This window comes from Ovis aries, chromosome 17 (genome assembly GCF_016772045.2).
Source record: "Ovis aries strain OAR_USU_Benz2616 breed Rambouillet chromosome 17, ARS-UI_Ramb_v3.0, whole genome shotgun sequence".
In the NCBI taxonomy this organism is placed as follows: Eukaryota; Metazoa; Chordata; class Mammalia; order Artiodactyla; family Bovidae; genus Ovis; species Ovis aries.
The window spans coordinates 55,390,633-55,411,191 of NC_056070.1; the positions used below are offsets into that span (position 1 = coordinate 55,390,633).

The following is a 20,559-nucleotide window of genomic DNA, read 5'->3' on the forward strand; positions in this document are numbered from 1 at the left end:
AGCCATGGACCTGATATGTTGTTTATTGAAAGTGATAGTAATTGTCATTTGACAACAATGGCAGTCACAGTAATAACAGCCACAATTCACTGAGAAGCCTTCTGTGTCAGTGCTGTGTTTGGCATGTTATAATATGGACTTCATATGGCCTCACAGGGAATACAGGTGTCAGTACACTAACAGTGCTGATGAATCAGTGGCAGCTTAGAGAGGTTAAATCAACTGAACAGCTTGACTATGAACCAGGCAACTCTAGAATAGAAAGTATGTATTTATGTGGCATTCCAGAAAAGATAAACTATAGGAATAGATCTGTGTTGTCCCCCAGAGGAAAGGAGAAAGATTTGATTACAAAGGGCCCATGTAACTTTGGGGATGATAGAAGTAAATATACCATTTCTTGAGGGCAGTGGTGGCTGCCTGACTAAACTCAGAATTGTATACTTTACAAAGAGGATGTATGTCCACTATACCTTAAATTTTTTTCAAAAATCATTTTTTAACAAGGCTTGATGCATATGTTAAATAAAGAAAACAGAGCATGGGAATTCCCTGGTGGTCCACTGTCTAAGACTCCACTCTCCCAGTAAAGGGGGTCCTTGTTCCATCACTGGTTAGGAAACTAGATCCCATGTGTGGCAACTGAGAGTTCACATGCCACAACTACAAATCCCACATTCCACGATAAAAGATCCACCCTGCCACACCGAAGATGGAAAATCCTCCGTGCCACAACTAAGACCTGGGACAGCCAAATAAATAAATATATTTTTTAAAGATAAAAAAAAAGAAAACAGATCATGTCTAGAGTGAGTTATGTGATGATGATAAATGTGTTGATCTAGACAAAATGGTGCCCAGAAACTAGCCATTAATCCAGTCCCCTGTGACACTGTTATCAACATCATGGCAGGGCTCCCAACAGCCCAATATGACAGCAGAAGTGCTTTGGGGAATTCCTGATTAATTTAGTTTATTTAGGAAAAGAAGAGATAAACAGCAGGAAGCAGGCCAACTGAGTCAAACTTCTGGCTCCCAGCCCATGGAATGTAAGCTTGGACCCATCTCCTCCCTAAGACCCGGATCCTTGTCTGTAAAGTGGGGATTAAACACTCGTGTGTGGCTCCAGGAATTCAGTGAGCTATAATAACGCATGTTAGGCACTTAACACCAAGTCTGATAACATGTAAAGTGCTCAGCAGTGGTAGTAGCTACTGATGGAACAACAATACTGTTATACATTAGTACTATTAAGGGTTGTTTGGGGGGTGGTTCTCACTGGTTTTCTTTGCCTCTGCTTAGGGCAAGCAAGCTCGGTGACTGTGAAACAAACTGGAAAGCTGACTGAATTTATGTGTAACCTGGCATGGGATTTTCCAGTCAAAAAGAGGTTCCAGATTTTCAAGGAGATGCTGGCCACCAAACCGTTAATGGGGTCCCACCACTCATGGTCCAGGCCACAGTCCCTGCTGAGGACCCCAAGCATGAGAAGTTATGTCACCTCCACAGACTCTTCTCCAGCTCTTGCCTCAAAGGGAGCTCTGATCTTCTCTCCAGAAGGCCTTTCCCCCCGAGTCAGGGAGCTGTATCAGCAACTGAAGGAGTTTATGGAACGACATGTGTACCCCGCAGAGCCGGAGCTACAGCGTCACCAGGCCTCGGCCGAGAGGTGGACCCCCTCCCCACTGGTCGAAGATCTCAAGGTAAAGCAGCCTTTCGTTAGCACAGCCCAACCTCAGCTCGTCCACTGGCCATATCTGTTCCTTCTTAGGCAATGAGAGATGGAAGATTGAGTTCAATGGTCTCTGCTTGCCACCACCACTAGAAAGAGCCAGCCCTAGATCATTCAGTTTCACTTCATTGCTCTTTCTGTGTGACCATGTCCAGGCCTGATACTCACCCCAGGCAGAGGAGTGCCGAGTCTGTGGCTTCTAACTCTGAGGCAGGTGGACTCATTTTATACATGTCTGAATCATGTAAATTTGAGACTGAGTGATATAAATTGCATCAGTTAAATGACTCTCTCTTAAAAGAATCTGTAACATCAAACCTGAAGGGCCACATCAACTGTAAACTATGTTTATGCTCCTGACACACAGTGACATCAGTTTAGTGTATAATGGAAATACCTGCTGTTCTTTTTCAGGATTGGTCGTGGCTTGTGTTACTTCTTAAGTTATCTGAGGTCTTCAGGAGCACATATTCTGCCTATAATGCAACCATCACCTACATTAAAAAGAAACAGCACTGAATTTTGTTCATAGTTATAAACCTATTGCAAGGTAATGAGAGCTCAAACATGGCAAAAGTAGAAAGAGTTCATGACCTGGAAAGAATTCTCTAAAATTCTCGGGCCTCTGAGATAATGACTGTCAACAATTTGATTTATAGGCTCCCGGCTCCTTTCTTCTGGTACATAATAATACATATTATTATCATTCCTGTTGTAATGAAAATGTTTTATGCATTTGAATCTTCCAGTTGTTTTATGTTATTTAATGTTGTATCCCATGTCCACATTGGGGGACCACATTGGGGGTGCACCGTAATTTATCTACCCTGCCCCTGCCTGAGTGACACTGTGGGGATTTCAGTCTGGGTCACTCCAGGTCACTGAAGCAGCAGAGTGAGCAGCTGGTTGCTAACATGGACAGGGAGGCTGAAGAGCCAGCTGAAGGAGACAGTAGAAGCCAAGGGAAGGCTGGCTATGGGGAGCCTGGCCATGACTGTTACTAGGCAGTGTCCAGATGCTTTCTCAGGACTCCAAGATTGAGGTGGGAATTTTCAGCCAGTCACGTGTAGGTCCCATGCTCACATCTTCATGCCACTGAAATGTCTACGGTGAGAGAGCACCCCAGAATAAGAAGGGGTTTGGATCCTGTGCAAGCAAAGGATATCGAATGCTGTTACATACTTCTGTGTTCACTTACTGTTTCTACAGTGTCAGTTTAAAAAAGAAATTTGTTGCTCTGGGTCTTCTTCATGGTGCGCAGACTGTCTCTAGTTGTGCACACAGACGTTTTTTTCCTCTTGTTGCAGCGCATAGTCTCAGCAGTTGTGGCCCATGGTCTCTAGAGTACATGGGCCTTAGAGTGCTCAGGCGTCTCTAGTTGCAGCCTGCCAGCTTTGTTGCCCCACAGCGCATGGGATCTTAGTTCCCCCACTAGGGACTGAACCTGTGTCCCCTGCATTGGAAGGCAGATTCTTAACCACTGGTACCAGGGAAGTCCCAGCATGAATTCTTTGAAGTAAAAATTCTGGTCCAAGGATGAGAACATTTTTAGTTGTTGTTTGCTTTGGGTTTGTTTGTTTGGTTTTGTTGAACTGCACCACGTGACTTTTGGGATCTTAGTTCCCTGAATAGGGATCAAACCTGGGCCCCTGCAGTATGAGTGAGTCCTAACCACTGGACTGCCAGGGAATTCCTGAATGAGACCATTTTAAGTTTTTACAAATACTGCCAAATGTATTTCAGAAAGCTGCCATTCTATGCTCCCATAGGACATTGTGAAATGTCCTATCCCCCACCTGCTGACCTGCACACTTAATCCTCACCCATTAGATGTACCCATCTCATGCAAGGAAGTGTTGGAAAAGCAGACACTCATGCTGTGAACACTTTTAGACTCGAAAATGAATGCATATGAAAAATCTGCTTTAGAGAACATTCTGCATGCAGTCATACCTGAATGGGAATCATGATAACTAAGATTTTAGGGGAGAGTGGTGAAGTTATGGCTCATGGGTTTTATTCAGTGTTGTTACTACCAATAAATAAGAATATTTGGCATTTACACTGCATCTCACAAATCCTATGAGGTAAGCATCATGAACCTCAATTTAAAGATAAGGAATCAAATTTGCCAGGGACACAGCTAGAAATAATAGCACCTGGACTCAATCCAGATCTTCTGGGCTCAGATCTATATGTTTTTCCCTCCCACAAGATGATTCATTTCCTTATTCTTCCTCTTCTCAGAACTCTCTTGCTTCCCTTCCTATTCTCCCTTCCTTTCCTGCTTCATTTGTTCCAATTAATCTGTCCTTCTTCTCCTCGGTCACTGCAGTCTCAGCTAATTAGCATAACACAGCCATGAAACAAGTATATGTGCTGATTCTAGTAGTATGTGTCCTAGAGGGCAGTCCCAATGTGATAGGAAAATCACCCAGGTGGTGCTCTCCCAGTGGGAAGAATTTCCATCATCACTAATATTTAGTGCAGCCCCAGCTTCTGGCACACTATATTCTGTCACTACCTGGGACCAGAAGAGTGAAGTGTTTTCGAGGGGGAAAATAGCTGGCACTCACTCACTGTATAGCTGGACTGCAGAACGTCTGTCCTGCTGCCATTCTTTACGCTGCCTTGGTTCCTGTCCATTTCTGAGCCTCCTTCTCTAATCTGAGCTCCTGCTAATTTTCCCACTTGGATGCTTTTTCCAGTGAGTCAGTCACCTCCATTCCTACTCTTGCTTGCTCAGTAGCTGTGACTGGTAGGGTGAGTGGTGACCGCCCTAATACAACAGATGAGGAAACTGCCACAGGGAGCTCGCCATCTTGCCCAAGGTCTCCCAACAGGTGTGGTGGGGCAGGGCCTGAACCAGGCAGTCTGATTCAGGGCCTAGGTTCCTGACCCCCAGGCTAGACTTCCTGGTTTCCCTATCAGGAGCTACGTTCAGAAACCCAGGGTTACTTCCCCAGGAACAAAGTTGTGCCTCATGAAGAAGGCTGGATCAGTGGATCTCCTTGGGCACCTCATCAGAGCAGCTGAGGCTGCTGCCAGATGTCCTGGCCGGTTCCCTGCAGGCTCACTGAAGGACCCTTCATTCTCTGTGTTATGGAGCGAGTTTTATGCTACATCATGATGACATTAATGATGCTAACAGTGAGGGGGTGGGGCAGGTGGGGCATCTGGGATACAGACACAAGGAAGTGAACTGATTGCCACCATCCCTTTTAGGAATGGGCTGTCCCCAGACTCTTCCTACTCTCCTCCCACAGATCTGTGGGGTTGTATCCAGCCTGGTAGTGTGGACTTACTCATTATTTTCCATGGGCCAAGATAGTATGACAATCACCCTATGTGGATCCCTGATTTTTTTTTTTTTTTTTTTTGCTGTGACAGGAGAAAGCCAAGGCCGAAGGACTTTGGAACCTTTTCCTACCCCTGGAGACTGATCCCGAGAAGAAATATGGAACAGGGCTGACCAACGTGGAATACGCACATTTGTGTGAGGTCATGGGCACGTCTCTGTATGCTCCCGAGGTACCTTTACCATCTTCCTCAGCATGGGAGAAAATGCTTGTCCTCCAGAGAGTTCAGCCATCCTCCTGGGCTGACAGGGTTCCCTGCAGCGGCACCGGACTCAGAAGCTCTGACGCAAACTCAGACTTCTTATGAGTGAAGATACTGCAGGCAGGTGGCTGGAGCAAGAGCAGGAAAGGAGCAGGGGGTGGACATCTTCTCGAGAAATCTTCTCAAGTGAATAGAGCCTGGCTGGCTTCCGTGGAGCCTCAGTCCCCCAGCTCTCCTCTCCTCCTTCTCTCCCAACAAGCTCTGTGGTTGAGCTTAGGTACTCTGAGCTGCTGTACTCACAATGTCCTTGGTCTCTGCATCTTTGGGGAGAGGAAGGACTTTCATAAGGGTGTCAGAGGGCATGTATCTTGGAAGGAGCTCCGGCCCATGCTTCTGGGGAATTTGAAGTTTTGAATACGATAAGGCAGTCACCTTTGTGCTTTTTCTCCTTTTCAGATCTTTAACTGTTCTGCTCCAGACACAGGGAACATGGAGCTTCTGGTTCGATATGGCACCGAGGAGCAGAAGGCCCGCTGGTTGGTTCCATTGCTGGAGGGAAAGGCTCGCTCCTGTTTCGCTATGACTGAGCCCCAGGTACCTACTTTGAGTCACCCACAGGCGCTCCTCGTCAGGCCAGACCCTTACCCAGCCTCATCGGGCTCTGCCATCAGGGACCTCGGGACCCTTGCCAGCTCGAATCAGAATGTGCTCTCACTCAGGTAGCCTCCTCAGATGCCACCAACATTGAGTCTTCCATCCGAGAGGAAGATGGCTTCTACATCATCAATGGTCACAAGTGGTGGATCACAGGTATTTGGCCTGAAATTCATTTTTCAATCACGTTTATGTGGGTCTTCCCTGATAGCCCATCTTTTCTGCCCTGCTGTTGTCTGAGAAACTGTGGGAGGGACTAGCTTCATTTCTAGTTAACACAAAAGAGATTCTGTCTCTGTTCCCAGAAGAGGCAGCAAACCCTGAGAGAACCAAAGGTTCTACATGGACTCCAGGTGACCCCACATGTGACAGTTCCAAGAATCTCTCCTCCACTCCCCACTCTCCTCATTCTGCTGTGGGCATCTCCCTTTAGACAGGCCGGAGGTCACTTCCTCAATGGTGCCCCCTCTTGTGAGGTCAGCTGTGCTATAGCAGAAGGGCTGGTGATAATCCTATCGTTCACTAGGCTTTAATTCTCCAGGGCCCGTGGTGCATGCCACGGGGGAACTCCCCTCACTGAGTCTCCACCCTTCCCCAGAAGGTCTGTGGTATTATCCCCACTTCACAGAGAAGGAGACCAGGAGAAGTGACTTGAGTCACTGCCCAAGGTATTAGCTCCCCTATTGGCAAGTAGGGAACCACCCAGAGCTGAAGCCTGTGCCCAAAGCCAGCATGTTTCCACCTCCTGTGGAAACAAAGCAGAATAGGCTGCCACTGATACAGTAGCAGTTTTCAGCCTCTTGTCTTCAAATTATATTTTCAATCCGACGTTGTGCTTTAAAAAACAAAACTAAACTGTTCTTAGGATGTTGGATTCCTTCCTCACTGGGACAGAAACCAATTGCTCTTATTGCTGGTCAAAGGGCTGCATGGCCTCATCTGATCACGTGACATCTTAAAGGGCCCCATCTGCTCGCTGATTTCAGCTTCTCTGGGCCAGGACTGAGTGTTTAAGGAGAGCTGATGGCCCTGGTGTCAGATGATGTGGGTCTCTCTCCTTTCTTGGCAGGCATCCTGGATCCTCGCTGCCAGCTCTGCGTGTTTATGGGAAAAACAGACCCACATGCCCCACGCCACCAGCAGCAGTCCATGTTCTTGGTTCCCATGGATACCCCAGGGATAAAAATCATCCGGCCTCTGAAGGTGTATGGGCTGGAGGATGCACCAGGTTTGTCCCTTGGGAGCAGCTCACTTCTCTGTGTGGGTCTGGATCTAGGGAAAAGGCTTTGGACAGCAGTTGCTCCAGTGCAGAAGTAACACCTGTAAGAGTCTGAGGACATTTGGAAGGCCACGTGCTCCTGCATTTCAGTTCCATCCATGAATATCAACCATGCAGGCAAGCTTCAGACAGGCATCCATCTGTTTGTTTTTTTTTCTCTTCTAATCATACAAGACAAGCAGGACTCTAGGAGGTAAGGAAGCCACAGAGGATGGAACAGGAGGCAGGAAATGCCCTCCAGACCTTTTCTCGTAGACCACAGCGTGGACAGCCTATCTCCTGGCCTGGAGGTCCTCTCACAGGGGCTCTTTCTCTCTGCTGATGGTGTCCACATTTTGACTTCAGAGTTTCCCTAGGGTCACTACACTGTGAGAGTCATAGACTACTAGGAGTTCCAGTTTAAGTTAGAATCACGTTTTATAAAAGGAATGCCAAACTATTCATTTGACATTTTAAATTACCAATTTACCTTCCATCTGCAATAGCCTTGTTCCTGCCTTCCATCCTCCTTCAATCATGTTCCAGTTAGAAGTCTACAAAAGGGCAGGGATATTGATGAGATAAATGCATCCAGAGAAAACAGGAAAGCAAATTGCTCAGGGGTACTCTACGGGTTTTTTCAGGTGGCCACGGTGAAGTCCTGTTCGAGCAGGTGCGCGTGCCCAAAGAGAACATCATCCTGGGCCCTGGCCGGGGCTTTGAGATCCTCCTAGGCCGACTAGGTTCTGGCAGGATCCATCACTGCATGCGGCTGATTGGCTGCTCAGAGAGGGCGCTGGCGCTCATGAAGGCCCGAGTAAGTACTTCCCTTTGCGCCCGTCTCGACCAGAAAGACCCATCTGTCTTCCTTTCAGACTTCAAATCCTGTTTCCTGAGAGCAGACTTGGCAGGTGAAGCAAGGCGATGTTCTTTATGAGAAGCTGTGTCCTTGTGTTTGCTCTGCCTCTTTTACTTTGCTAAAGTTTGAAATCCAGAGCAGAATGCGCCTCCCTCTGCCGAGGGGCCAGAAGGCGTCTGGGCTTTGTGGGCTCTGTGGGCTCTGTGGCAGCAGAGGGCAAGGCTCCAGGTCCACAGGGTTTGGGTCCAGTGATGACTATTCCTGCCACCAGCTCACCTTTAACCTCAGGCAACAGGGAGAGCCTGGGGTGCCAGCAGCCAGCCCTGCACCGTCCTCCTCCCCCAGCACGTCCAAAACTATTCTTCTGTGACCCCTCGAAGGTTGCAAGCCCATACAAGAGTGTTACGGCTGTGAATAGCGGTTCAAATCAGTGAAATCAGTTTCACTCTGAAGTGATTTCAGAGTGAAACTTCAGACCGAACAGATATCTCACAAGACAGTCTTAATGAAGAATAGCAACAGTTCAGGGTATCGCATTACTGAGCAAAGTTGTGCTTAAAACCCTTTTTAGTTGAAACCAGCCAGTTTAAAAGAAAATACTCCTCTCTAAGGACTCAGAATATAGTCTCCATTCTCATCCTGCAGATCAATCTGACCTAATGTGTCAGAAATCTTAGAAGATGCTATAGTATTGACATAGCCATGCTACTCATTGGACTTGGTCGAAAGGGAGTAATCAGGAATCTACAAAAAATTTGATACTAGGAGGTTCACCACAGCCATGATTATGTTAGGAAACACCTATAAGGCTAGCTATTGGGGTCTGGTTAAATAACCCTGCTATGGGCGTGCAGTGAAATTCCAAAATGATGCTGTAGATATCTATTTGTTAACTAGAGATACGTTCGCTATATGCTAAGTGGAAAAAAAAAGGCTATAAAGTAATACAGAGAATGACTTAAAAAAAAGAAAAGCAGATGTATGTATATGCATATACAAAAAGTCTAGAAGGGTATGCACCAAATAGCAAGTATAATTTACTAGATAATGGGGTGCTGAGTGTTTATGTTTTATCTGAAAATGTATACTCTTTTCTGCCATGAGCTATTCATGTGTCTTGTAATTGTTTTTAATTTTTAAAAATAAGGTGGAAGAAGGACCCCCTTATCACCTTTTCTGATTGCTTGTAGCTTTTGAACACACTACTCAATCTCTGTTGCAGTAACAGTTGCCCACAAGAGGGCTCTGGCAACGACTTTGCCCCTAAGAGTTCCTCAGGACGTGAAGCAGGCCCTGCTGTCAGCAGAGGGCACCCTCCTGGCCTGTGTGAGGTGCCCACAGTCACTGCCTGGTTACCAGAGTAGCCCTGGGCCACAGGCAACTCAGACCAAGCTCTGTCCTGCCTGGAGGCCAGGCCTGCCCAGATGGGGCAGAAGGGCTGGAGTAAAGGAGTTGTGCAGATAATTTGTGCAGCTACCATGTGTCTAGCTTCCCCCGCTGCCCTCTCCTGTGCTTCCACCCTCTCCTCTGCAGGGCACCGTCCATGCCTCCCGTCCTGTCTCCTGTGTCCACAGGCGAAGTCCCGTGTGGCCTTCGGGAAGCCCCTGATAGAGCAGGGCACGGTCCTGGCAGACATTGCCCTATCCCGCGTGGAGATTGAGCAGGCCTGGCTGCTGGTGCTGAAAGCTGCCCACGTTATGGATGTGGCGGGAAATAAGGTAGGAGGCCGACGGACCTCACAGAGGACAGGTCCAGAGGACACGGTGAGGGATGCCAGCCCGGAAATCTATTAATAGATGCTGACTCTTCCCTCCCCACTCAGCAAACCACAAAGTGCTTGGCTCCTTGACATAAATAACTTTGCTTCAATTCTCCTTGGAACTACCTGGGCAGCTTCTGAAAAACAGAAAAGGTACAATAAAGAGGACTGACCTTTCTGTTTTACTGACCCAGTGACCTTATGGGTTCAAGACAGCAGGGCCACATGGCCCCAGCCTGAGCTACAGCCCCACCTGATCTTACAGGCATCAGGCAAACTGAGAGTAAGCCAAGGAGTTAGAGGAGAAGCTTCATTTTCAATGTGACATTATCACGTAGACAGCTCTGAGTACCTCTAGTGCCAGGCATGATGCCAGGCCAACCCCTGCTTTCTCCATTTCTCCACAGGTCTCCACCCCTTAGCTGAGAGCCCTCGGTAGCAGGGGGTGATCCAGGATGAAATTCTGGTTTCTTGGCTCTCTATTGGCGGTATGAGGGCTCTCAGGGGCTTTTATCCAAATCTCAGACTCAGAGAAGATTCTTGAACCTAAATCCCCCTGAATCTTGGTTGGCCTCATTCCACCTTTCCCTTTGAATACAGAGCTGATCATGACCCTGAAGGAAGCTCAGGCCAGTCCCCAATCTGCATTGCCTGTGTGCTGGTGATGCTGCCTGGGAAGATGCCCCTTGTCCTTGAGCAGGCAGCTGCCCACACCACACAGCATCCCAAGTCACCTGCCTCATCACCCCCACTGCCCCTCCACCCCCCGGTGGTGCCAGGCAGGGTCCATGCACCAGGCAAGGCTTGTGGTCCAGCGGGAGGGACCTGAGGTCTCTGTTCTGAGCTACTGTTCCTACTCCTCCCTGTGAAACTGATCGGTCTTCCACGTGTTCCGCCCTGGGGTCTGCCCTCCTCACCACAGCTCCTCTTCCTTGCAGGCTGCAGCTCTGGATATTGCCATGATTAAAATGGTAGCCCCATCCATGGCTTCCCGAGTGATTGATCGTGCTATTCAGGTGAGCACAGATGATGGATCGCTGGTTCTTCTGAATCATTTACAAGATTCAAAATTCCTCTCCTTCAGCTGCCCAACCTCCTGTAAACTAATAGCCGCCCTTTGCTGCACACCCCCCATACATGACTGTCCTTTTCCTCCTCAGAACAACCCTATGAGGTGTCCTATTCCTGCTTCCACTTTGAATACGTGGAAACAGAAGCACAGGAAAGTGGTTTGTCCAAGGTAACTCAGCTTGCAAGGAGCTGAGCTTAGATGAAGGAGTACATAGGTCCTTCTTATGCCACCAGCCTCCTAACCATGTAAAGATGCCTCCTTCTCAAATCTCAATCCATGGCCCCTAGAGAGGATCTTCCCAACAGCAGAAGTCACCTAGTGGAGCAGATCTGAGGAGTATGGTGTCTCTGGGATGGCTAGTGAGGCCCCACTTGGAATCTTCCAGAACACTGTTGTCACACAGGTGTCAGGGGACATCCTTGCAATGTGGGGCTCTGAGCTGTCCTCACATCTTAGGAGCAGGCACTTGTTCCTGGGGTTCTCAGGGATGAGGGCTCACCCAGGGCTTCCTCCCCTCCTGCCCTGTGTCTGCCAGGTCTTTGGAGCAGCAGGGCTGAGCAGCGACCACCCACTGGCTCAGTTCTTCGTGGGGGCCCGAGTACTGCACCTTGCTGATCAGGTGCACCAGAGGTCAGTGGCCAAGATGGAGCTGAAGCACCGCAGTTAGACCTGCAGGAGTCAGATCGTCCCCGCTCAAATCTTCAAATGATGTGCTTTCAAAGGCCTGGTATGTGTGCTCCTTGCACCCCTCCTGGCAGCACTGTCCTGGGATCCTTGTTTTGAACCTAGCCTTGATGGATCCCTACAGAACACACTCCTGTGTAAGAAGCCTGGAGTTGTCTGTTTCAGGCAAGGGGGAAGGGGAGTAATGAAGTGCCTGGAGAGGTGATCTTTAGTCCAGGTGCCAGATGGACAGCCAGGCCCCTTCTCTCTGGCTGTGGGACTCTGCATGAATATTAGGAGTCCTGCCAGGGTGCTGTGCCTGTGGTTGCTCCCAATCTGAGGATGATACGGTGGCCTCCTGTTCTGTGTCCCCCACCGCCCCCAGATGATGGTGGCAGCCTACAGAGCCAGGGCAGGAGTGCTCTGGGAGAATGGAAATAAACCCAAATTGTGAAGCCATTGCTAGGTAATTTTCTTTGTTTCAATATCCAAAACACAGATTACTAAAATGTTATTTTGGAAATGAGCTTTGGGAACAAAGAAGAAGAAAATATGTCTCAGAGACTTTGTGAACATTCTGTCATACACAAGGAGTGGAGAACAAAAGCTCACACTTTAGCCTGACACAGTATGTCAGCTGCATCCTTACACATCTTTCATTCCTCCTCTCCCTTGTCTCCACCCAGCGACCTGTCAAATCTGCCTCCATGCTCTCCCTCCCAGCCAGCCCTGTTGCTTCTACTCAGGCCCTAATTATTTTTCACGTCAGCTCTCTGCTGTCGCAGCCTGTCCTCCTCTCTAGGACTGATTTTCCATGCTGTCCCTAGAGGGACCCCTCAAAAGCATACATGGAAACTCATCACTCCCAGACTTAAAGACCCTGGTGAAGAGAAACGATAGTACGCAAGATTAAGACCGACAAGAAATCTACTGTGGTCACAACAGCATCATACTGGCCTACGACCAGAATGTAGTTCAGAAATACTCAACTGTCTGTGTTGAGGACATAACCCAGGTTTGGGGGGGTCATCCTCTGGGGACCAGGTGCTGACATCCTGGTCAGAAGGAAACAGCACAAGGTTAGCCGGGCTCACCCCACCACCGTAGCCTGCTTCTCTCTGGAGCTGACCTCCCCCTTCAAGTGCTTCTGGGAAGCTGTGTGTGTGAAGCTGTGAATCCTGAACCTGCACTCCGGGTGGCAATGGAACAGATGCTCAGGGTGGTCACAGACTGTGGGCCAGGCCCTCCTCCCTCCTCCATGGGCTTCTCCCCATGGGCTTCACTCTCCTCCATGTTCAGCAGGAGGCAAGGTCGATTCTCAGAGAGGGGAGCATGTGGGCAGGGTGTGGCCCAGTCCAGCTTGAACTGGGGTCTACCTGGTTTCCAGCCTGAACTCTTCCTGCCACACCTGTTCCCACCATTGGAAACTACCTGTCACCCACTTCCCAGCCCTCCTGCAAGAAGAAACAGAGGTGTCTTTCCCCTCCAGACTGATGATCAACCAACTAATGTGAACCCACACACATTTCCAAAGAACCTGGCTGATGTCCACCCACACTCTCCTCCCGAAGGCCCGGGACATTTTACTGCAGGTGCACAGCTCAGATTCTGCCGTGATGGTTGGGGAGGCACTGTGCTGAAATGCCAAATTTGAGCCTAAGAAAGTGACCCCTAGTGGACCCAGACTGCCTGGTTCTTCTGGTGTCACCCAGGCACCACCATTATGGTCACTGCCTTGCATGCCCGCTCCATGAGGCTCAAGGCAACAGCTGGAAGCCTCTCATGTGCCCCTCTGTGAGGGGTATTACAGTGATTCCTGCTCAACAGATGAGGAAATGAAGGTGTGGGCAGGTAAAGTCCTTTGTCCCACGTGACACAAATGGGGCAATGTGCCTAAAAGATCCAGATTCATCCTGATTCTTGTCTCAACCCCTGGCCACTGAGCCGAGCCAGCCCTCCCTGGGCCCTGCTGCCCTGATATCTCAGGCCCCGGCATCAACTAAGTTCTGGGCTTTGCTTCATGCCTTGATCTTGTCTGAGGTCCCAGACCCTGGCCCAGAGTGACTGGAGTCCTAAGCCAGGGTCAAGCCATATTGGGACAGCTCTTGGGCAAGGAAGAGCTTGGACAGGTTTCCTTGCCTTCACCTTCACCTTGGTGACTAAAGTGACCTCAGCCCCCTCCCTGAGAGACCAGCTTCCTTAACCTCAGGGGAAATTTCCCCTCTGTACTCCCCTAAGGCCACTGCTTGGCTTTGGGAGCAGAGACTCTGACACAAGAATAGTGGCTTTGCTTAAGGACTCTTTCCCTGAGTGAATGGAGAGGCCTGTGCATCCCTGATACTGGCTTCATTAAACCAGCATCAGTCTCTCCCCGGAGGCAGGAACTGTTCCTCCTCACAACAGCACAGAGCTAGCCTTCTCTGTCTTCCCCCTATTTGGTACTCTCTGGATCCTGTTTCTCTCATTTGCACTTACGACTGCAGTCTGAGGTTGTCTTGTGTATCTGACTGATTTTCTATGCCCACCAGAATACCAGCTCCATGAGAGATATATCTTTACTGAGTTTGGTTCCCACTGTGTCCTCAGCCCTAGAATAGTACCTGGCCCATCGCAGGTGTTCACTAAAAATTTGTTGAATGGTTGAAAGAATAATCTAACTTGGTTGTTACAACAATCATGACAGTAGTGTGGTAGAGGAAAGGTGGCTGCTAATTCTTTGCTGCTCCTCTCAGGCAGGGGTGGAGGCTCTCCTCCCTCTCTGTGAACCTGGATGGGGCCTGTGACTCATGCTGATCAATGGAATTTGGTGGCAAAATCTAAAGCTAGATCTCAGAAGTCTTACATGTCTTCTCCCTGGTACTGTAGAACTCTCTGAGGAAACCAGCTGTCATGTGAGAGGTCAGACTAGTCTGAGCCTGCCATACAGTCAGGAAACCCAAGCAACTATGTGGTCTCAGACATATGAGTGAAGAAGCCACCTTGAACCTGTGGCCCCAGGTGCCATTACTGTGCAACACAAGCAAGCCCTGTCTAGCTGAGCTCAATCAATGGACGTGACTATGAGAGATAGTAAGTCACATCTGCATTCTGGAAACTGTTCCAGGAGACTAGAAGCGATCTAATCATGTTTGCAGGCTAGATAAGAGAATGAAAGGGTAACAGAAAGAAAGGACAATTGGGAAAATGTGCGCGTGTCACTAGAATGTACACTCTATGACAGCACGGAGTCTATTCAATGTTGAGTTCCCAGCACATGGAGAATAACTCTCAATAAATATTCACCGAATAAACATACTTAATATGTTATAGTTACTTAGTCTAAAAACTTTAACATTAAAGATTTGAACTTTTTCAAATTAATACAATTTATTAATGGTAACAACAACCCTAAAGATTTGAACTTTTTCAAATTAATACAATTTATTAATGGTAACAACAACCCTATTTTAGGCCATTCCACTGACCTTAAAAGTCTGGAGATGATCAAGTTTCAAATGTCCACTTCCTCCTATGTTTAAGGTATTTTTGGTTTTAAAACCATCATTCTGAAATTTATAAAAAATAGGCCTCATGTTAAACTATTCCTCCCTTAACATAACATTTACACATCAATTTTATAGTAGATGGGAATTACTTCAGTGAGAAAAAGCAGACTGTGCTAATTTTGTTGTTTAATTATATGAATACCCCCAAATGACTACATCTGTATAAGGGTCCAGTTCATAAACTCCAGCCCAATATATGTGAAAAAGCTTCTCGGGATGGAAAGATCTTTGGAGATTCCTCATCCTGACCAAGTCTGCTCAATTTCCAACTGCTACTGTGATGCCAACAGGAAGATTCTTATCTCCAGTTTTATCACAGCTACAGAGGGCAACCCTAATGATGAACTTGAGACAACTAGGAACGTGACACTGAAAGTAGTAAGACTCAGTGAAACCTAGACTTTCAAAGATGAAAATGAGATGGAATAAAAATATTTTAATAATCCTCAGAGCAATATAGATCTTAAAACCTAACATGCAGGGCAAATGGCAAAATTAAAAGCCCGAACAACCTTCCAAGTTAGAACAATAAAAACCAGTAGACATAGGTATTTAGTAATTACTAATAAAATATCTTACCTCTAACTGTAAGGCATCTATTTTCTCCTCCTGCCAAGTGTCACCCTCACGTTCATACTGTATTATTTTTCTATCCGTTTTACTTGAAACCAGTCAACAGAAATAATTATCTAAAGAAAAGAATGGGTCAACCAAGGTGTGTTTCTTCAGAATGAAAAGTCTCCATAATTACACCTTTAGCTTGAACAAAATGTTTGTTTATACAGATCCAAATTAAATGCCATGCAATATTTCTTTAAAAAGTGGTTTAAATCATTTGAATTAAAAAAAAAATGAGAGCGCAGGAGTGTAAGCATTAACTCTCTTTATCCTGTGTAATGCAGGCCATTCACAGGAAACAGCACCCTATGGGGCACCATGAGAACTGGAGTTTGCAACAGCTGTCAGAAGATTTCAAGCTGTGAGAAGGTTGAGAGAAAGTTCTGAGGGAGATGTTTTCAGACATAATGAATCCAAATTAGAAAATGAGAGTGGTGTTCACCTCCAGTGTAGTCCCAGACTCGATGGCTGGTGGGCTGCATGGCATACGTGTGCTGGTCTCCTCTAAGTGCTTATAGGCATGTCGACCCACATATCGTCCACATCCTATGTGGCCACATATTAAATAAATCCAAAGGTTCTGCCAAGAAGTAGGTAAGACCTCAATTAGCTACATAAAAATACATGATCTGTGTTCTAAAATTAAGTATGCTGCTGCTGCTAAGTCGCTTCAGTCGTGTCCAACTCTGTGCGACCCCACAGACGGCAGCCCACCAGGCTCCCCTGACCCTGGGATTCTCCGGGCAAGAACACTGGAGTGGGTTGCCATTTCCTTCTTCAATGCATAAAAGTAAAAAAAAAGTGAAGTCGCTCAGTCATGTCTGACTCTTAGCGACCCCATGGACTACAGCCTACCAGGCTTCTTCATCCATGGGATTTTCCAGGCAAGAGTACTGGAGTGGGCTGCCCCTGCCTTCTCTGAAAATTCAGTATAAGAAAGAGAATTCTGAACCTTGAGGATGTGACTCTGAAGATTACAGAAAGTGTTGCTGGGTTGGAATAACTGGAATAGAGGGGAAAGAAAAGCCCCCTACAATGCAATTTGCTTTTGAATGCTGCAAACTCACTTCAACAGCTGTGATCCAAAATGGCTACCTGAGTATTCTGTGTCCCAGTGGGGACTGAGCAAACAAGGTAGGACAAGGACTGTGCTCTTTAAAGACTTTTAAAGAGGTCAGCTACCAATATCCAAGGAGCTGGTGGCCCAGCTTATTGATTACCAAGCCAAACTCTTCCTTTCCTTTGGCCTCCAGCAAGCCTTGTTTGGACCACAGAAAGGAGTTTAAAGAAATGATGAAACTGCAATCAATTAACTGACCTACAAGCTTCTTTAGTAAAGACTTGGCGGGAATATGAGACTACAACGATGTATGGATCACTTATAATTTTTCTTTTCTATCTTCCTTCTGGTCTCAGCAAGGCAGCAGTAAGCAGTGGCGTGAAGTGAGATCTTAATTCCTTGCCCAGGTATTGAACCTGGGTAGCCTGGATGAAAACCAGGAATCCTAGCTACCAGACCAGCAAGGGCTACAGGCTAGAAGCAATTTTTCCCTGGATCTTTGCCCCCAGTGCATTTGTCACAGAGGCAGAAACTGTAAACATAGATACAAAGTTTATTAGAGACATAGTACAACAAGTGGGAGAGCACATAGAGAGATGGTTTGCTTAGTTAAGACAGAAGCAAGGCAGAGATGCACACCCAGAGAGGAAGGGTGTGCGCATCCCCCCCAGTGAGGAGGAGAGCAATAAAGAGATGGTTAAGTCATTTATATAGGTCAGTTCTTCCAGGTCTTTGTCTTCCTCCAGGTCAATTACCTGGTTTCTTTTTCCACACGTGACCTAACCTGGGACACTCCCTTAGGGGTACACTCATACCCCTCAGCCAAGACGGATCTCAAAGTGAAGGCATCTGGGAGGAGCAAGACTCATTATGGCCTGGCATTGTCCCCTGACTTCTGACCCACAAAGAGCCTTTCTGGCGTGTGTAGTGTCTCCCTTGTCTCAAAAGAGGGAGGGAGGGGGATCGCTTAATCCTTTACTCAAACAAGGTTTTGCCCCTGTTTGTCCTTGTCATGATTATAACCTTGACTATAGGTGTAGCCAGGACTATTACCTTAAGGTGTTTACAAGAGACAAACTGACTATTCACCCTGTTTCTATTGTTACTTCCATTTCGGAGGGCAAACAAGAGGCTAATTGTAAATAACTTAACTGGAGACCACCTATCTCTTGTCTCACAAAATGCTAACAGTTTTAAGTGTCCAGCTTGAAGCCCACTTCTTCGTGCCCCATGAAATGCAAACGGGAGGCTAGCTGTAAATGTCTAACCTGGTGCCCATCTATCTCCTATATTGCTTCAACTTCCCAATCACCTGCATGCCTAACTTCTCATATTTTCCCAGGTATTTTCTCAGGTGTATCTATGTCACTTTTGTAAGAAGCTTTGAGCCAATCTACAAGATTTAGCTAAATATAAACACCAGGGAATTCTTTAACACAAAAAATATTGTTCTATTCCTCTGAAGCTTAAAATATCCACTTCCCTTCAGGGCAAGAGCACTTTCTCTGCCCAATGTCAAAAAATAGGCAAACTCAAAAGGAAACAGTGTTTTTCTCACCTTGTCTTGAATAGATGCATAATACTGTGAACTGTTTCAACTGAGAGGTTTCCACTGAAGAAGGAAATCTGTTCTGGAAGCTGCCTGGATGGAGAGTCAGGAGCAGCATTTACACCTTCTTTACTTTGATCTTTACTTCTCGGTGCAATGAGGGATGCTTCTGAAGACTTTCTTCCATTGTAGCTTTCAGCTCATCTTTCAGAAACTAAAAATTAGCAGGATTCCAATTAGATGAAAACTGAGTCAGAAGAATAAAGTTTGATAGAGAAAAATATTTTTTTAACCTTCAAATATTTTTTATTGGAATGTAACACATTGCCTTCATTTATTGTATTTCAAATCACTGTACACTTAACTTTGGGGAAAACACTGCTTGCCCTTTTTAGTACAAAAAAACCCTAAAAACTGTTTTAGGAATGTAGAGAAATATCCAACTTAAATAGCAAAAAAGCGCATCATAATTACTGCTGCAGTGCAGTCATTTCTGCATTTCCCATGTTTCTTTTCTTAAATAACGATCTTGCCTGATAACATATAAAGAGCAATTATGAAAAACAGATGTTTACACATACTTCTGAAGCCTTGTTGAGAATATCCTGTTTGCACTGGATAACCAAATATAGGCTCAGCTGCAGTAGCCAGATATGAAAATACTTGCTGGTTCACACCATGGTGCATATATGGAATATTACTCCCATATTGCTGAATGGTATCATAACCATTCTGGCAAGTCCCTGTTGGATTACTGGTTCTAAAACTGGTCTGTATACCAGCAGGCACAAAATCGCTTCCAAAACTCCCACTGGTGTAATTTGTAGCAAATATAAACCACATTCTGAGTTTCTGCTCCCAAATCTCTCTTAAGCAGACTAGTGTAACCCCTTTCATAATTTTCTCTGTCTCTAAAGGGATTTAGTCTGTTTTGCCCACAGAGTATCTGTTGTGACACTCAGCCTGCATGTCTCCCCTGCCTCTGAAATGATCTGAAACTGTTTCTGACTAACTGAACCAATTTGGGATTAACTGCTTGATTAGCTTCAAGGAGCACAGAGATAAGGTCACTCACTTGCTTTATGTTATGTAAGTGTATGCTGTGCCTGTTTTGGTACTGTGAGTGTTCTTCCAATTTGATGAAGATAATCCTCTGAGGAGTTAGGGTAGTTAAAATTGATGATAAATTTCACATCTTCCACATCTAGCCTTCTGGAGGCCACATTTGTAGCAATCAGAATAGGAGTTCTTCCATGTTTAAATTCATTTACAACCTAGTCACATTCCTGTTGACTCATGTCACCATGGATACTCATGACAGGCCACCTTTTTCTCCTCATTTTTCTAGTAAGTACATGGCATCCTATTTGGATTTCAACAGAAAAAAATGGTTTTATTCTTGTCACTCGTGATCTCTTCCAGTAGGCAAATTCATTTTTCCTACATTTTACATCATGACACATATCCACAATTGAACAGTGTTGTAGTTTGCACCATACGTTTGTTTTCTATGTCTATCTGTTTCTGTTTTGTAAATAAGTTCACCTGTATTATTTTTTAGACTCCACATATGAGTGATAGATATGTCTTTTTCTGTCTGACTTAGTTCACTTAGTATGATAATCTCTAGGTCCATACGTGTTGCTGCAAATGCAATATTTCATTCCTTTTTATGGCTGAGTAATATTCCATTGTGTGTATATGTGTGTGTGTGTACATGCACATGCACACACACACACACCAGACCCTCTTTATCCATTTGTCTTTATCCACTTGATGGACAGTTGGAATAGTAAAAAGCAGTAGATATAGGTATTTAGTAATTACTAGTAAAATATCTTACCTTTAACTGTAAGGTATCTATTTTCTCCTTTGGGCAACTATCACCCTCATACTGTACTAGTTTTCCATCTGTTTTACTTGCAACCAGTCAGTGGACATAATTATCTAAAGAAAAGAATAAGTCAACCAATGCATGGTTCTTCAGAATGAAAAAGGTCTCCATAAGCCTTTAACTTGGACAAAAATTTTTTTTCCACAGATCCAAATTAAATGCTTTGCAATATTTCTTTAAAAGTGGTTTAAATCACTTGAATTTTAAAAAAGAGTGAGAGGGCAGAAATTTAAGTATTAACTCTCTTTATCCTGTGCAATTCAGGCCATCCATAGGAAACAGCACCCTACGGGACACAATGAGAATTGGAGTTTGCCACAGCTGTCAGGAAGATT

General features: G+C 46.1%; 1 protein-coding gene and 1 long non-coding RNA gene across 17 annotated transcripts in view; one reads left to right on the plus strand and one right to left on the minus strand.

Moving 5' to 3' along the window:
• The window catches only part of LOC101105533 (acyl-CoA dehydrogenase family member 10-like), a 98,013-nt gene extending 85,996 nt beyond the window's left edge, over positions 1-12,017 (plus strand). For 5 of the 9 annotated variants that reach the window (XM_060401223.1, XM_060401221.1, XM_060401222.1 and 2 more), the window contains 8 exons: positions 1,303-1,703; positions 5,123-5,263; positions 5,750-5,887; positions 6,013-6,103; positions 7,017-7,175; positions 7,850-8,022; positions 9,639-9,782; positions 10,762-12,017. In XM_060401223.1, coding sequence (XP_060257206.1) covers positions 1,303-1,703; positions 5,123-5,263; positions 5,750-5,887; positions 6,013-6,103; positions 7,017-7,175; positions 7,850-8,022; positions 9,639-9,782; positions 10,762-11,067 — 1,553 coding nt within the window. In that variant the 3' untranslated portion in view covers positions 11,068-12,017. Of the gene's footprint in view, positions 1-1,302; positions 1,704-5,122; positions 5,264-5,749; positions 5,888-6,012; positions 6,104-7,016; positions 7,176-7,849; positions 8,023-9,597; positions 9,783-10,761 lie in introns of those variants that run through there. The other 4 variants (XM_015101640.3, XM_060401224.1, XM_060401227.1 and 1 more) reach the window with 2 other exon arrangements.
• The window catches only part of LOC105602881 (uncharacterized), a 131,661-nt gene that overhangs the window by 22,953 nt on the left and 88,149 nt on the right, over positions 1-20,559 (minus strand). For 3 of the 8 annotated variants that reach the window (XR_009597032.1, XR_009597030.1, XR_009597031.1), the window contains 2 exons: positions 18,340-18,544; positions 15,520-16,301 (listed from right to left, as the gene is read on the minus strand). This is a non-coding gene — a long non-coding RNA (uncharacterized LOC105602881). Of the gene's footprint in view, positions 1-2,129; positions 2,227-14,905; positions 18,545-19,405; positions 20,278-20,559 lie in introns of those variants that run through there. The other 5 variants (XR_003585546.3, XR_009597033.1, XR_006056679.2 and 2 more) reach the window with 4 other exon arrangements.